Source organism: Vulpes vulpes, chromosome 7, assembly GCF_048418805.1.
Source record: "Vulpes vulpes isolate BD-2025 chromosome 7, VulVul3, whole genome shotgun sequence".
In the NCBI taxonomy this organism is placed as follows: domain Eukaryota; kingdom Metazoa; phylum Chordata; class Mammalia; order Carnivora; family Canidae; genus Vulpes; species Vulpes vulpes.
The window spans coordinates 14,174,469-14,190,269 of NC_132786.1; the positions used below are offsets into that span (position 1 = coordinate 14,174,469).

At 41.3% G+C, this 15,801-nt stretch overlaps 1 protein-coding gene across 1 annotated transcript; it reads right to left on the reverse strand.

Annotated features, from left to right (window-relative positions):
• Positions 1–5,853: 5,853 nt before the first annotated feature.
• On the reverse strand, positions 5,854–13,584 carry LYPD8 (LY6/PLAUR domain containing 8). Its single transcript, XM_025989057.2, has 6 exons — positions 13,482–13,584; positions 12,978–13,097; positions 10,627–10,791; positions 8,993–9,130; positions 6,535–6,540; positions 5,854–6,257 (listed from the first exon to the last, which is right to left on the reverse strand). The coding sequence occupies exons 1-6, from the start codon at positions 13,534–13,536 to the stop codon at positions 5,959–5,961; spliced, it is 783 nt and encodes a 260-aa protein (XP_025844842.1). The 5' UTR covers positions 13,537–13,584; the 3' UTR covers positions 5,854–5,958.
• Between the last annotated feature and the right edge of the window lie 2,217 nt (positions 13,585–15,801).

A 15,801-nucleotide genomic window follows, 5' to 3' on the forward strand; every position in this document is an offset into this window, starting at 1 on the left:
TCAACATTCATAAATCAATCAACGTGATAGATCACATCACTAAGAGGGAAAAAAAAGAACCATATGATCTTCTCAATAGATGTAGAGAAAGCATCTGTTCAAAATACAGCATCCTTTCTTGATTAAAACTCTCCACTGTAGGAATAGAGGAAATATACCTCAATATCATAAAAGCCCACGAAAATACCATTCTCAATGGAGAAAAACTGAAACCTTTTCTCATAAGGTCAGGAACACAACAGAGATACCAACATTCAATAGTACTAGAAGGCTTGGCTTCAGCAAACAACAAAAAGAAATAAAAGGAATTCAAGTTGGCAAAGAAGTCAAACTCTCACTCTTCACAGATGACATGATACTTTATATGGAAACCCAAAAGACTCCACCCTAAGATTGCTAAAACATACAGCAATTCAGTCATGTTACAGAATACAAAATCAATTCACAGAAGTCAATTGCATTTCTATACTCTAACAATGAGACAGAAGAAAGAGAAATTAAGGTATTGTTCCAATTTAGAATTGCACCAAAAGCTACAAGATACCTAGAAATAAACCTAACCAAAGTGGTAAAGGATTTGTTCTAAAAACTACAGAACACTTATGAAAGAAATTGAGGAAAATACAAAGACATGACAAAACATTCCATGTTCATGAATTGGAAGAATAAATATTGTGAAAATATCTATGCTACTCAGAGCAATCTACACATTCAATGTAATTCCTATCAAAATGCCATTGACATTTTTCACTAAGCTGGAACAAATAATCCTAAAATCTGTATGAAATAAGAAAAGACCCTGACTAGCCAGAGGAATGTTGAAAAAGAAAACCAAAGCTGGTGCCATCACAATGGCGGACTTCAAACTATATTACACCAAGACAGTATGGTACTGGCATAGAACCAACACATAGATCAATAGAACAGAATAGAGAACCCAGAAATGGACCCTCAGTTCTAGGGTCAACTAATCTTCAACAAAGCAGGAAAGAATATCCAATGGAAAAAAGTCTCTTCAACAAATGGTATTGGGAAAATTGGACAGCCACATGTAGAAGAATGAAACTGGACCATTTTCCATCAAACACAAAGATAAAATAGATGAAATGCCTAAATGTGAGATAGGAATCAATCAAAGTCCTATAGGAGAACACAGCAGCAAACTCTGTGACCTCAGCCATGGGAACTTCTTGCTAGACATATCTCCAAAAGCAAAGAAAACAAAAGTAAAAATGAACTATTGGGACTTCATCAAGATAAAAACTTCAGCACCGCAAAGAAAACTGTCAACAAAACTGAAAGACAACCTATGGAATGGAAGAAGGTGTTTACAAATGACATATCTGATAAAGGGCTAGTATCAAAATTAGCAAAAAATTTATCAAACTCACATCCAAAAAACATGCAGTTAAGAAATGGGTAGAAAATATGAACAGACACCTCTCCAAAGAAAAAGAGATAGAAATGACCAACAGACACATGAGAAAATGTTCCTCATCACTTGGCCTCAGGGAAATACAAATCAAAACCACAACGAGTTACCACCTCACACCAGTCAGAATGGCTAAAATTAATAAGTCAGGAAATGACAGATGTTGGTGAGGATGAGGAGAAAGGGGAACCTTCTTACACTGTTGGTGGGAATGCAAGGTGGTACAGTCACTCTGGAAAACAGCATGGAGGGTCTTCAAGAAGTTACAGTAGAACTATCCTATGACCCAGCAAATACAATACTAAGTATTTACTCCAAGGATACAAATATAATTATCTGAAAAGGCACATGCACCCCACTGTTTTTTTTAAATATTTTATTTATTCATTCATGAGAGACAGAGAGAGAGAGGCAAAGACACAGGCAGAGGAAGAAGCAGGCCCCATGCAGGGAGCCCAACATGGGACTCGATCCCATGCTCCAGGACTATGCCCTGGGCCAAAGGCAGGCACTAAACCACTGAGCCACTCAGGGATCCCCAGCACCTCAATGTTTATAGCAGCAATGTCCACAATAACAAAATTATGGAAAGAGTTGAGATGTCTATCAACACATGAATGGATAAAGAAAATGATTATATATATATATATATATATATATATATATATATATATATATATAATACCTCAAATGGAATATTACTCAGCCAATAGAAAGGATGAATACTTACCATTTACATCGACATGAATGGAGCTGGAGGTTATTATGCTGAGTGAAATAAGTCAGTCAGAGAAAGACAACTATTATATTGTTTTGCTCATATTTGGAATGTAAGAAACAGTGCAGAAGAAGATCATAGGGTAAGGGAGGGAAAACCAAATGTAAAGTCATCAGAGAGGGAGAAAAACCATGAGAAACTCTTAATTATAGGAAATAAACTGAGCTTTACTAGAGGGGAGGTGGATGGGGGAAGAGGGTAATTGGGTGATGGGCCTTAAGGAGAGCATGTGATGTGATGAGCACTGGGTGATATATGCAACTGATAGGTTATTGAAAACTACATCTGAAACTAATGATGTGCTATATGTTGGCAAATTGAATTTAAATTTAAAAAACAAAAAAACTGAATAACACTTATGAAAGAAATTGAAGAGGACACAAAGAAATGGAAAAGTATTCCATGCTCATGGACTGGGAAAAAAATATTGTTAAAATGTCTATGTTACACAAAGTAATCTACATGTTCATTGCAATCGCTCTCAAAATACCACCAGCACTTTTCACAGAGCTAGAATAAATAATCCCAAAATTTATATGGAATGGCAAAAGACTCTGAATAGTCAAAAAAAAAACCTTGAAAAAGGAAAGTAAATCTGAAGGCATCATGATTCTGGACATCAAGCTATATTACAAAGCTGTGGTCATGAAGACAGTATGGTACTGGCACAAAAACAGACACATTGATCAATGGAACAGAATAGAAAACCCAAAAAGAAACCCACAGCTGTATGGCCAATTAATCTTCAACAAAGTAGGAAACAGTACCCAGTGGAAAAAAGGACAGTCTCATCAACAAAGTGTTTGTAAAAACAGGCAGTAACATGCAAAAGTAAGAAACTGGACCACTTTCTTACACTATACAATGGAACAGAATAGAAAACCCAGAAATGGACCCACAACTCTATGGTCAACTAATCCTCAACAAAGCAGGAAAGAATTCTCAGTGGAAAAGAAAAAAGAAAATCTCTTCAACAAAGTTTTGAGAGAACTGGACAGCAATATGCAGAAGATGAAACTGGGCCACTTTCTTACACCATCCCCAAAAATAAGTTCAAATGTATGAAAGACCTAAATGTGAGACAGGAAACTATCAAAATCCTAGAGGAGAACACAGCCAGCAGGCTCTTTGACCTTGGTCTTAACAACTTCTTACTAGACACATGTCTGGAGGCAAGGGAAACAAAAGCAAAAATGAACTTTATAAGGATAAAAAGCTTCTACACAGTGAAGGAAGCAATTAACAAACTGAAAGGCAATCTAAGAAATAGGAGAATATGTTTGCAAGTAATATATCTGATAAAGGGTTAGTATCAAAATCTACAAAGAACTTATCAAACTCAACACCCACAAAACAAATAATCCAGTTAAGAAATGGGCAGAAGCCATGTGTATTAACCATCTGGATATCTTCTTGGGAACAAGATATATGACTAACAGATGACTAACAGACATATGAAAAGTTGCTCACCATCACTCATCACCAGGGAAAAGCAAATCAAAACCACAATGAGATTACCACCTCACACCTGTCAGAATGACTAAAATTAGCAACACGTGAATCAACAGTGAGGCTGCAGAGAAAGGGGAAACTTCATACTGTTTGTGGGAATGCAAACTTGTGCAACCACTGTGGAAAAGAGTATGAAGTTTCCTCAAAAAGTCAAAAAATAGAACTGCTCTATGATTTAGTAATTGCACTACTAGGTATTTTCCCCCAAATACAAAAATATTAATTCAAAAAGGCGCATGTACTCCAATATTTTTAGAAGCATTGTCCACAATAGCTTAATTATAGAAATATTCTAAGTGTTCATTGATTGATGATTGGACTAAGAAGATGTGGTATATGTATGTACAATGGAATATTACTCCTCCATAAGAATGAAATCTTGCCATTTGCAATGACATGGATGGAGCTAGACATATTATGCTATGTGAGATAAGTCAGTCAGTGGGAAATCCTGAAAATGCCTCTATTCTGTGAAATCAGTGTCTATGGCAAACTGATGGGGATGAAAAGGCACGCATCATCTGTACAGTCGGCAGTGAAATGCCCCCGGTGCTTCACTTACTGTGCAGAACTTTGGAAATCTGCTTTTAGCTGACTTTGTTTCTTCTGTTCTTTTCTTTTATCTCTAGATGTATAGTGTAATAGTCATTTTAAAGACTTGTATTGAAATACGAATCATATATCATATAATTCACCCATTTAAAATATATAATTCGGGGATTTTTTTCGTGTACAATCATAACTGCAATCAATTTTAGAACATCTCCACTAACCCAGAAAGAAACCATGTACTCCTTAGCTATCACCACTCAGTCCTCCCACCCTGATGGCCAGCTCTAGACAAACACTGATCTACTTTGTCTCTTTATAGATTTGCCTATTCTGTACATTTTATATGAATGAAATTATACAATTTGTGATCCTTTGTGCCTGGCTTCTTCCACTTAGTATAAAGTTTTCCAGATTCATCCATGTTTGGAACATACCAATACTTCATGTCTTATTATGACTGAATACTATTTCACTGTATGGATAGACCACATTTCATTTATCCATCAGGTGAGATATAGTTGAATTTTTCCCACTTTTTGAAAATTATAAATGTTATGATGTTACTATGCTGTTATGAACATATACGTACAAGGTTTTTATTGATGAGCATATGTTTTCAGATCTTTTGAGTATCTATCTAGGAACTGAATTGTTGGGTCATATGGTAGCTCTATTTTTGTTTGTGAGATAGCATAGTATTTTCCAATGTGGCTATAGCATTCTATATTCCCACTAGCAGTGTATGAGGGTTATAATTTTTCCACATCCTCACCAACACTTGTTAATATCTGTCTTTTTTATTATAGCCATCCCACTGTATGTGAAGTGGCATCTCATTGTGTTGATGAGGTACCACAAGATGCCCTTCTGGAGGCTTTTCTTTTGATGCATTGTTAGCAAGTCTGGACAATAAAGACACACGCTAGTTTATACCTTTAAAATTTTTTATTACAGAAAACTCCATTCTTGCAAGTCCAGCTCAAGGCCCACCTTATTTACCAAACCTGGACTTCTGTACATGTTGGATTGAATAGCTTTCTTGCTCCCCAGGTCTCTGATATGGAGTCAAAAGCTCTGCTTTCAATTGCAGGTTCTCTGGGAAGGGGGACTAGGGTTCTGTTGCTATTTCATTCTGAACAAGGCTATGAGACATCTGGTCAGTGGGAGCACCAAAAGCATTATGTCTCTCCCCAAGAGGTTAGGCAAGGGAGACTGCCAGCCTTCAGCAACCCCTCTGCACCCTTCTTTGGGCCCTGTGGATAATGTCCCTGTGGACCTGTCACCAGAGCCAGGACAATCACGAAGGGTCAACACAGGGCTTTACAGGCACAATTGGGCATGCCCTCAGTATGTGGGTGGGAATGGTGGCGTGTTAGTCCCCAGAAGTGCAGGGCTGTAGGCAGAAAATGCCAACAAGGTGAAAAGGTCTGTTTCTCAGAAGTAAGGTGGGCAGGGTTTAGGGGAGTCCTGGGAGCCACACACTAAGGTGCACAGATTTCAAATGCAAGGGACTGGGAAATGGTGATGGACAGCAGCTCAAAGGAACCCATCAGGACAGACTTGGCCAGCCTTTAATAATGGAGAAAAATGTGGCTGTCACTGAGCTTTGCCAGGAGGGCTGTGGCTGCAATTAACTGAGCAGTTAAATAGGGGGAGGGAGGGGCAGTTGAGGGCAGGATGGGTCTCAGAGCAGTAGCCTCAGCAGGAGGAGGCTGCCAAAGGCTGCAGGAGTGAAGGAGACTCTGGAGCCCGAGTCCAGGCTGGTGGGCTTATTGGAATTGGGTGCTGAAGAGGTGCTGGAGTTGCTGACAGTAGGGTTGGTTGGGGGGGAATTAGGAATGGCAGTTGAGGAGGAGCTGAAACCTTCTACACACTTAAACTTTCGGAAGATGATTCCTCCAATTGTCTGGTTCTCAGCAGACAGGAACTGACAGGTGGAGTTACTGATTTTGGAACAGCCTTTCAGCACGAGCTTCTTGGTCTCTGTGAATGTAATGCGAACAGTAAGGACTTCACAACACTCTTGCCCTTCCTCCTTAGGCCTGTTTTAGGTCTGGTTCAGCAACCTGTTTTACGTCTGGTTCTAAAACAGGAGCCTGGAGGAAGGAGCCCAGGATCAAGAACACCACACCGTAATGGCAGAGGTACCATGGAGGTCAGCGCCCAGACACTCTCCCCCACCTAAACTCAAAAGAAACAGGCTCCAGAAGGTGGATGCAAGCCCGAGCTCACAGGTGAAGGCCAGAAATGGGCCTGGGACCCAAGTCTCTGGTGTTTTCCTGAGGGGCTGGCAGGTGATTAAAAACCCAGGAGATGGGCTCAGAGAGCGCTCTCCTCTCAATCCAAGAAGGACTCCTCCCAGGCTCCTGTCCTATGAATTCCGTTTTCTATCCCCACTCTTCTCTGGACCTGAGTTCTCTCTGCCTGAGTTTTATCTGAATAGAGGAAAAAAATAGCTGGAGGTGGTCTTCATTCTAAATCTGAATTATATTATGTTTAACTCTGTTAAAAGGTGTAGGTCCTAGGAAAAGGCCAAGGGGATTTGCAAAGAAAATGTGGGTGTGACTGCAGCCACCTCTATTGAGCTGCTACTATGTGCCAGTTGCTCTATGACTTAAACAGGTCTGAAGGACAGGCAGTTACACAGGGGTGGAAGGAAGTGGAGGACAGGACTGGCTACTTATCAGAAGGGCTATTAACTTGTTCTGAGAAGGAAAGAGAAATCTCTACATCCCTTAGAAGAAAATAATTAATTCCTTTTTTATAGCAAATAGCAGTGCTGGAGATTGAATTACAGTAAGCTAGAGAAATGTGTTGCTTGGCACATGTCTACAATATTGAAAAAAAAAGTGATCTTGGGCAAAAATAAATAAAGGAAAAACCCCCACATGTATGATGGCTTTGATCTATCTGGCTTCAGATTAAATCAAAGGAATATTTTTAAAATTCCATCCTTGGCATCAGAAGACACCTGGGAACAAAGTGAGCAGAAAGAGAAATTGTTTCAGATGTTATTGTTATCCTCAGACATAGCTTAAGAATTAAATATCAGAGCTGCGTAGACATCCTAGAGATTTTTTAAATTAAAAAAACTTTTAAGTGCATATTACTAAGTGAAAGAAGTCAATGTGAAAAGGCTACCTATTATATGATTCCAAATATATGATATTCTGATAAAAGCAAAACTATGGGGAGAGTACAAAGATCAGAGGTTAAAAAACAAAACAAAACAGAAACAAAACAAAACAAAGATCAGAGGTTGCCAGAGGCTACAGATTAATAGTGCATAGAGGATTTTTAAGACAGTGAAGCTATTCTGTGTGATGCTATAATGGTAGATATACTTCATTATACATTTGTCACAACTCAGAGAATATGCAACCTAAACAGTAACCCTAATGTAAACCTTGGACTCTGGATGATAATAATGCATCAATGTAGGTTCATGGATTCATGAGGTACCATTTTGGTGGGGAATGTTGACAGTGGGGGAGGCTGTGTGTGTGGGGACAGAGGTATGTGAGAAATCTCTTTACCTTCCTCCCAGTTTTACTGTGAACCTAAAACTGTTCTAAAAAATAAAATTTATTTAAAAAAAAAAGAGGTTCGGGATACTTGTGATGTTTGGCCCCACTTCTCAGCCTGCAATTACAGTTAAGCATGGATTTCCAGTACTATAATTGCCATTGGTAAAAGGTGAAATCAAATTGTACCTGGATATTGGTGCTCTTAAACTGTTATTAAGCTGAGCCATATTGTGGCAGAGACTGGCTGGCTGTTCATTTTAGCTTCATGTCTCTTCCTTTCTTGCTGGACCACACTAGACACCATGAGACTGCATTTCCCAGCCAACAGAACGTGAGAGAGAGTGATATATGCACTTCCAGGCTTTGCCTATAGAAATCCTCCTGCCTCCCTCCATTCCCTGTCTTCCCCCAACTGCTGATGAGAGACAAAGAATACAGCAGGGAGCTGCTACGTCCTGGGTGGCTGGGGACCAGATCCTCCAGATGAAAACGACAACAGGCCCCAGGACTCTGCAATGAACTGCCATATGAGCAAGAAATAAATATCTGTTACCTTGATCCTGAGGATTTAGAGGTTGCTTTTTAACAGTAACGAACTTATCCTTGCTAATAAATGTATTATTCTTTAAATATTCAGATGTAACATCTGCCTGAATCTTTAAAGCATAATATACGTATCAGTTTTCTATTTATAGTGGTTAATTTGATGGTTAGTATCAAATTACTTCTGTAGGAAAGAACAATTGGTTGGATGTTAAAATCCAATTTGACTCTTCAATCAGGTGACCCAAGTTGTCATAAGGCAGCCCCTCTCAGTGACAGACAGAAAAAAATGTAGGTATAAAAGGAAATAAAAGACAAATCCTACACACACCCACAGAGCAATGCAATCTGGTAAAGAAGTAAATGTCAGGAATAGCATGATGAGCTTAAATGAGTCTGGCTTGATTATGAGCCAGAAGAGAACAGGGTTCAAGAGATGTACAGCCCAGAAAGAATGGTTCTGGACTAAGGAGGCAAAATAGCAAGCAGCTCAGGGCTACATTAACAGCCTCATTATGCCAAAAGCATTCTGACCTTATTCTTTTAACCTCCCCCAGCCTCCTTTTGTTAACTCAGAACTTATTACCCAAGGCTTAATATGTTTTCAACTCCAGTCCCATAAAAGGGAATTGAAACCCCAAGACAAACCATTCTTAAATTCCGCAACTAGATCGACACACTGTTCTTCTTTATGACATTTCCTGGATTTCACACTACAGGAACTTTCATTAGATCCATAACATGCAGGACATTGTATGTTGCTGGATGAATCTTCCAGTGGAGGAGCTGGATAGAATAAGAGCCATTAATTTAGAACAAGGTTGTAACATAGAACATGGTACTGCCTTGTACTGAAGGGGACAAGTAAACAAAGATGCTAGCCAGAGGGATCTTGAAAATGGGACAATTGCATAAAGACAGCAGTCATCCTAACCTCATATCCCACCAAAATAGTTACAGCACACAACCTCACAGACCTTCCCTTACAAGCCATCCAGTCGTCAAGGACTGTGGTCAGTGGGTGTGTTGGGCTGAGAAGAGAAACGTAAGATTTTGATCTAAAACCAAGCAATGTCGGGGCACCTGGGTTCCTCAGTGGTTGAGCATCTGCCTTTGCTCAGGTCGTGATCCCAGGTCCTGGGATCGAGTCCCACATCAGGGTCCCCACAGGGAGCCTGTTTCTCCCTCTGCCTATGTCTCTGTCTCTCTCTTTGTGTCTCTCATGAATAAATAAATAAAATCTTAAAAAAAAAAAGAAAAGAAAAGAAAATCAAGCAATGTCAACATTAGCCAGCTATTCTGAACATCGGCCAATAGATGTGTAATTATTACTAAATCTTTCTCTGAATAAATGATCGTGCCCCTTTAACATTTAATACAAAATTATATTGAGATACAGCTGTGCTACTAATGACTTGTACTCTAGAAAGATGCCTTTTTGGCCATGGTTTCTTCTCTTCAAAAAGAGAGTTTTGGTATAAACCAACAATTTTCAATATCAATTTGTGGTCCAGGAACTCCTGGGAATCCCAAAGAACCACTCAGGGAGACCACAAGGTCAAAACCATTTTCATAACAATACTAAGATGTTCCTTGCCTCTTTCACACTCTTTCTTTCATGAATGTACAATGGAGTTTCTGAGAGACCACATGACATAAGAGATTGTAACAGACTAAATGCACAAGCAAATCTGAGAATCCAGTTGTCTTCTATTAAGCCAGAAACTAAAGGGCTTTGAGAAAATATGTAACAATGCCGCTCTTCTCACAAAATATTTTTTTGCTTTGGAAGATATAGTTATTTCTATGCAAAAATGTTATTGTTAACATGTAATGGGTTTATGATTTCTTAGTGAACTATAAATAAAGATTTTAAATTTGTTTAGAAATTCTTTGAATTTTTAAAATTTCTGAGTGTAAATATTGATAGTATGATTCACATAAATCAAATTTCTCTAGAGTCCTCAATAATTTTTAAGATTTAGAGTCTTAAAAGAGAGCCTGAAACCACAAAGTTGGAGAAATACTAATAAGCCTCTAATTTTATGCAACATGGAGTACTATGATTTCTGTCTGTTCTGACAAAGAGGAAAGCATGAAAGTAGTGATGATTTTCCCATTTGTTTTTCAAGTAATTGCTGTAAGTCAGCTGTTGATGTTACCCAGATATGCAGTGAAGTGCTTGGACTTGAGATGTTCACCAGAAGGTGAGGACTGCAGGTGGCAAAGGAAAGGAGAGAGCTGAAAGGCCAGAGGGAGGATGGCACATTGCCAGCACCCACCCAGAGCATCACTGGTGTCATTGCACTTCTTTCCTTGGCAGCACTGGCTTGTAAAATGGAAGTATTCTGTATCGGACACATGGACAATGATGGTTTCAACCATGTCTCTCTCTTCTAGGCAGTTGTCCACAGAGCAGGCCTTATCCTGGTATGTGTGGTCTGGATCTATTAAAAGGCAAACAAAGACTGTCAGTCCTGGGTGTAAGGCTTGGGAAAGGGTAGAGACTCTGAATAGTGACTGCTTCAGGCAACAGCAGAAAACACACCCCCAGTTCAATGTGATTTCAGAGACACTGAGGGTTTCCTTGCAAACAGAAAAATCTTCCTTGTGAGGTAGTTCCTTCTTGCAGCAGTATATGAGCAGAGATGCAGGCTAAATTTCAGATCAAAGATTGATGAGGAGCTTGGAAATGGTCGTTCAGGCCAACATCCAGAGCCACTGATCAGTCTTAGCATCTCTAAAAACAGCCAAGCAGAAGATGGTCCCACGTGCAATAGGATGTTAAATCTGAATACAGTCAAGCTTCTAGATCAGAGCTATCTGATATGGTAGCCAGTAGCTATATGTGGCTATTTAAAATTCAGCTCTTCAGTCATATAACTATATTTCAAGTGGCCAATAGCTACATGTGGCTACTGTACAGGACGGCATTGATATAAGCATTTCCATTTTTTTTAAAGATTTTATTTATTCATGAGAGACACGGAGAGAGAGAGAGAGAGAGAGAGAGAGGCAGAGACACAGGCAGAGGGAGAAGGAGGCTCCATGCAGGGAGCCCAATGCGAGACTCCATCCCGGGACTCCAGGATCATGCCCTGGGCCAAAGGCAGACACTGAACCACTGAGCCGCCCAGGGACCCCAACATTTCTGTTATTGAAGACAGCTCTATTGAGCAGTATGGGTCCAATTTACAAGGAAACACCAGGAATATGGAAACAAAGAAATGACACCACAAGAAAATAATCAGCCAAAGCCAGAATATGGGACAGCTAGCTATAGGACAATTGGCCCAATTTATCCAACAAATCAATGGGATTGAACCAAAAAAAAAAAAGTGATGGTAGCTATTATAAAACAAATTTGACTTAATAGACCTAACAGCAAAATGCTATGTGGGGTTTTGTTTGTATCTGAAATCTAACACATTGGCTATAACACAACATCTGAAACAACTAGGATATTTCTAAGATGGCCTGGGTATTAGAAGAAATTAAAGAATCACAGTTAATTTTCTTAGGTATACAGTGGTATGGTAGTTATGTAAAAAAAAAAAAAGTCCTTATTAGAGATGAATAATGAAGTATTTTCAGGAGAAATTACATGATACCTAAATTTGCTTTAAAATACCATTGCAGGGGATCCCTAGGTGGCTCAGCAGTTTAGCACCTGCCTTCAGCCCAGGGCATGATCCTGGAGTCCCGGGATCAAGTCTCGCATTGGGCTCCCTGCATGGAGCCTGCTTCTCCCTCTGCCTGTGTCTCTGCCTCTCTCTCTCTCTCTCCGTGTCTCTCATGAATAAATAAATAAAATCTTTTAAATACATACATACATACATACATACATACATACATACATACATACCATTGCAGGAGTGCCTGGGTGGCTCAGTTGGTCAAGCATCAGACTTTGGCTCACATCCTGATCTCCAGATTCTGGGATAGAGTCCTGTGTGGGGCTCGACACTCAGTGAAGAGTGTCTGATTCTCTCCCTCCTTCTCCCCCTCCCCTCCTCCCAGCTTGTGCTCTCTTTCTCTCTCTCAAATAAATAAATAAAATCTCAAAAAATATAAAATACCATTAAAAAAGCAAAATGATCATTGTTGACACAGGATAGTGGTTACATGGCAATTCATTATATTCTTCTTGCTTCTGTGCATATTTGAAAATGTCCATTATAAAACATTAAAAAGAAATCTAAGTGCTGTGGGAAAGAGGTAAAAATCATGCAGCAAACTACCCTGGGTGCAAGCGTGTTGGATCTCGAAAAGGAAGGAGCAGTGAGGAGAGGAAAGGGAGCCAGAAAAATGGAAGAATGCAAGTACCCAGAGCAAACTGCCTGCTTTGTAATTTAACTAAGAGCTGCCCTTGCTTCTCGCATCCACCAATATAGGTCTAGAATGGGATTTTAGACAAGAACAGCAATTCCAAGAAGTCACGAGAGCTTGTCAGCTTGCCCCACATTCTCACCTGACTCCTGCATGTTGCTTTTTCCAGAAGGGTCTTCACAACCCCATCTGTCTCCTTGCACAGCCCAGCCCTTTCTCAGCCTTCCTTTCCTCCCTGGCTACTCTATCCAGCTCCTGCCCTGTGCAAATCCCAGAAATGGGGGTTATAGCATCCCAGGCTCACCTTGAGAAAACCTGGCCACCAAACTGGTACAGCTGGCATTGGCATTGTCAGGACACTGAGAGACGCTGCTGTTTTCACAAGGGTTTGTCACTGAATTACACTGCACGCAACTTAGGGATTCTGGTGAGACAAGATGGGCAGCACTGTCAACATTCAGGGGACACTTATAGACTGTACTCTGGACAAAGCACCACATCCACACCCCCCAAAGAATAGTGGGGATGGCATCCCTTCCCTCTGGGACCCCCCATACTTGAGGCTGTGAGATGGAGCCACCTCCATTACTTTCTCCGCACTGTGCACCATTTTCCAGTGGGAAGACCCATAGCACAGAGAGGCTCCTCTGAGGGCAGTGTGCCCAGAGGGGTCTCATATTTTCCACTGACCACACCCTGACATGAAATGCCATGGGACAGGACCCCAGAATACCAAGAGTGAGAAGACTTTGATACAGTGTGTCAGAAGAGGTCTTCATTCCCAAAGGGTGTCAGTGGTTTCTCTCACCTACAGCTGCAACCACAAATGCTGTGATGATAACAGCAACAAGGATGCCCTTCATGGTGCAGGACCTGGTGTCTCCCGAGGAAGAGGACTGTGGTGCAGAGCCTTATGCCTGAAAAGACACAAAGAAGGCAGTCTGGGGGCTGGCAAGGGTGCTGGGCCACAACATCCCATGTTACAGAAAAAATCAGCATTCTCAGCTGGGAGCACAGAACTGTGATGCAGTTTCTATGCTGCCCTTTCACCTGTGCCAGTCTGAGTTTCCCCCAATCCTGGATGCCTGCACATCTACACACAGCTACAAAACACAGCCTGGACATTCCCCACAGCCACTTCAGATACAACATGGGCAGACAGATGATTGCCAGCCCCACTGGGGATGGGGTCCAAGAATAAAGTATAATGTAGTCCTCTAGCTAATAATATCTCACCACATTCACATAATTCACTTAGGAGCTCTGTCGTTGTCATCACCACCTATTGAGCACGTACTCTCTTCCAAGCACTTTATGTTCATTAATTCATGTGCTGCCTTCACCCTAGCAAGCAAGTGCTATTATTAGCACCACTCTCATTTCATAGGGGAAATCAAGTCCCAGAGAGATCAAATAAACCACTCAAAGTCAAGATCACATCCCTAGGAGGTATTAGAGCTGGGGTTGGCCCAGGCACCTAACCACGACCCACACTGCCTCCAACAGATGGGACTCCCAGAGCCCCAGGCCTGGACACACTCAACCTGCAGGACAGAACCAGAGGCCCCAGCACACCTCCAACTGATAAGTCTCCAAATCTTTCTGTGTTGACAGTCATCTGATAGCTAAGGTTTGCTGTATCCATTAGGATCCCGAATCAGAGCTCCCAGGATTTCAACTTGCCCATGTATCAGAGCAACAGGGAGTAGAAGTATCTGTCTCTGCCCTGAGTCCTTCCTAATTGTTAGTTCATTGATCCTATAAATGGTAGCCACAAACTGCATGTGGCTACTTAAATTTAAAGTCATTGAAGGAATGAAAGAAAAAAACATTCTATTTCTCGGTCTCACCTGGCTAGCTACTACTTATTGGCCAGCACAACTTTGGAACATTCCCTTCATTACAGAAAGTCCCAGGGCATAGTGTGGCTTACTGTCCCACTCAGCAGGTGAGGAACCTGCCAATGGAGAGATAAGGGAAGCTGCCCAAATTCACCGAGCTCATGAGGCCAAAACTGGGACTTCATTCTGCATCCTTCCAGCTCATGATAGCTGCTGCTTACCAAGACAACTAACACCTGAGGCTGCAGTCAGCCCCCCACCTCTTATCTCAGCATACCACTACCACACACACATACCACTGCAACTGTGATCACTTAGTTGACTTATTAGAGGTTGGCAAAAAGGAAGAGACACTAGTTCAATCAGGGTAGGTAGAGGGGTATATCTATTATGTAAGGGCCACATAGTACAGAAATCCAAGGAGAAAAATTAAGTATATATGGTTTGGAACTTGTGGCAGATGTTCCATACGTTGCACCCAACATGCCCCCACGCCTGATCACCCCTCCAGGCCTGAAACCCCAGTACAGAGACAGGCTCAGAGGTTGAGCCTCCTGGGAAGGGCCTCTCAAGCCTTGTAAGTATAGAGAAGGGAAAAGGAAAGAAAGAGATGAGGGTAAGGAGGTCACAGCAGCCATGTCAGATATATCAACCACTTCTTCTTGTGGTATACCCCTGATTATTAGCCTCATCTTCAGAGGGAAATAAAGGAGGCCCACAGAGATCAGGATCTGGCCTAGAGACACACAGCAAAGAGAGCCTAGAAGTGGCCCTGCTCACCACCTCTAAAGAGAAACCAGGGAGGTGGCTGTTGGTGCAGGAGGCCTCATCTGCAAAATAAGAACAAGTAGCATCTGAAAAACCCCTTTGCAAATTCCTTCCCACTCATCTATCATTGGATATTTTTTGAGTGCATCCTATTACAACTGCTTTCATGTTATACATAAGCAAGTTCAGAGCAGCTATGAAAAGGACATAGCACAAAACAGAGAGCAAACCCCAGGCACAGAGCTCTCCCCTCCAGACTTCCTTCCCCTGAGCACTGCCAAAGAAGCAAGGGCCATGATAATGCCCTGAACCCCAGCCATCCCACATTGGCCTTCTCTTGGTTTTAGCTTTTTAAAGCTGGGGCCCCCACCACAGCTTGGCTTCAGCCCCTCACCTTCAGAGTCTGGCCTGGAGACTGCTCTCCCGAAGGTGGATCCCAGTACAGCATAAGAGCAGGTGTGTGAAGGGCCTTATATAGCAGGTGACTGAACAATCAGAAAGCACCACTGCCTGCAGGGA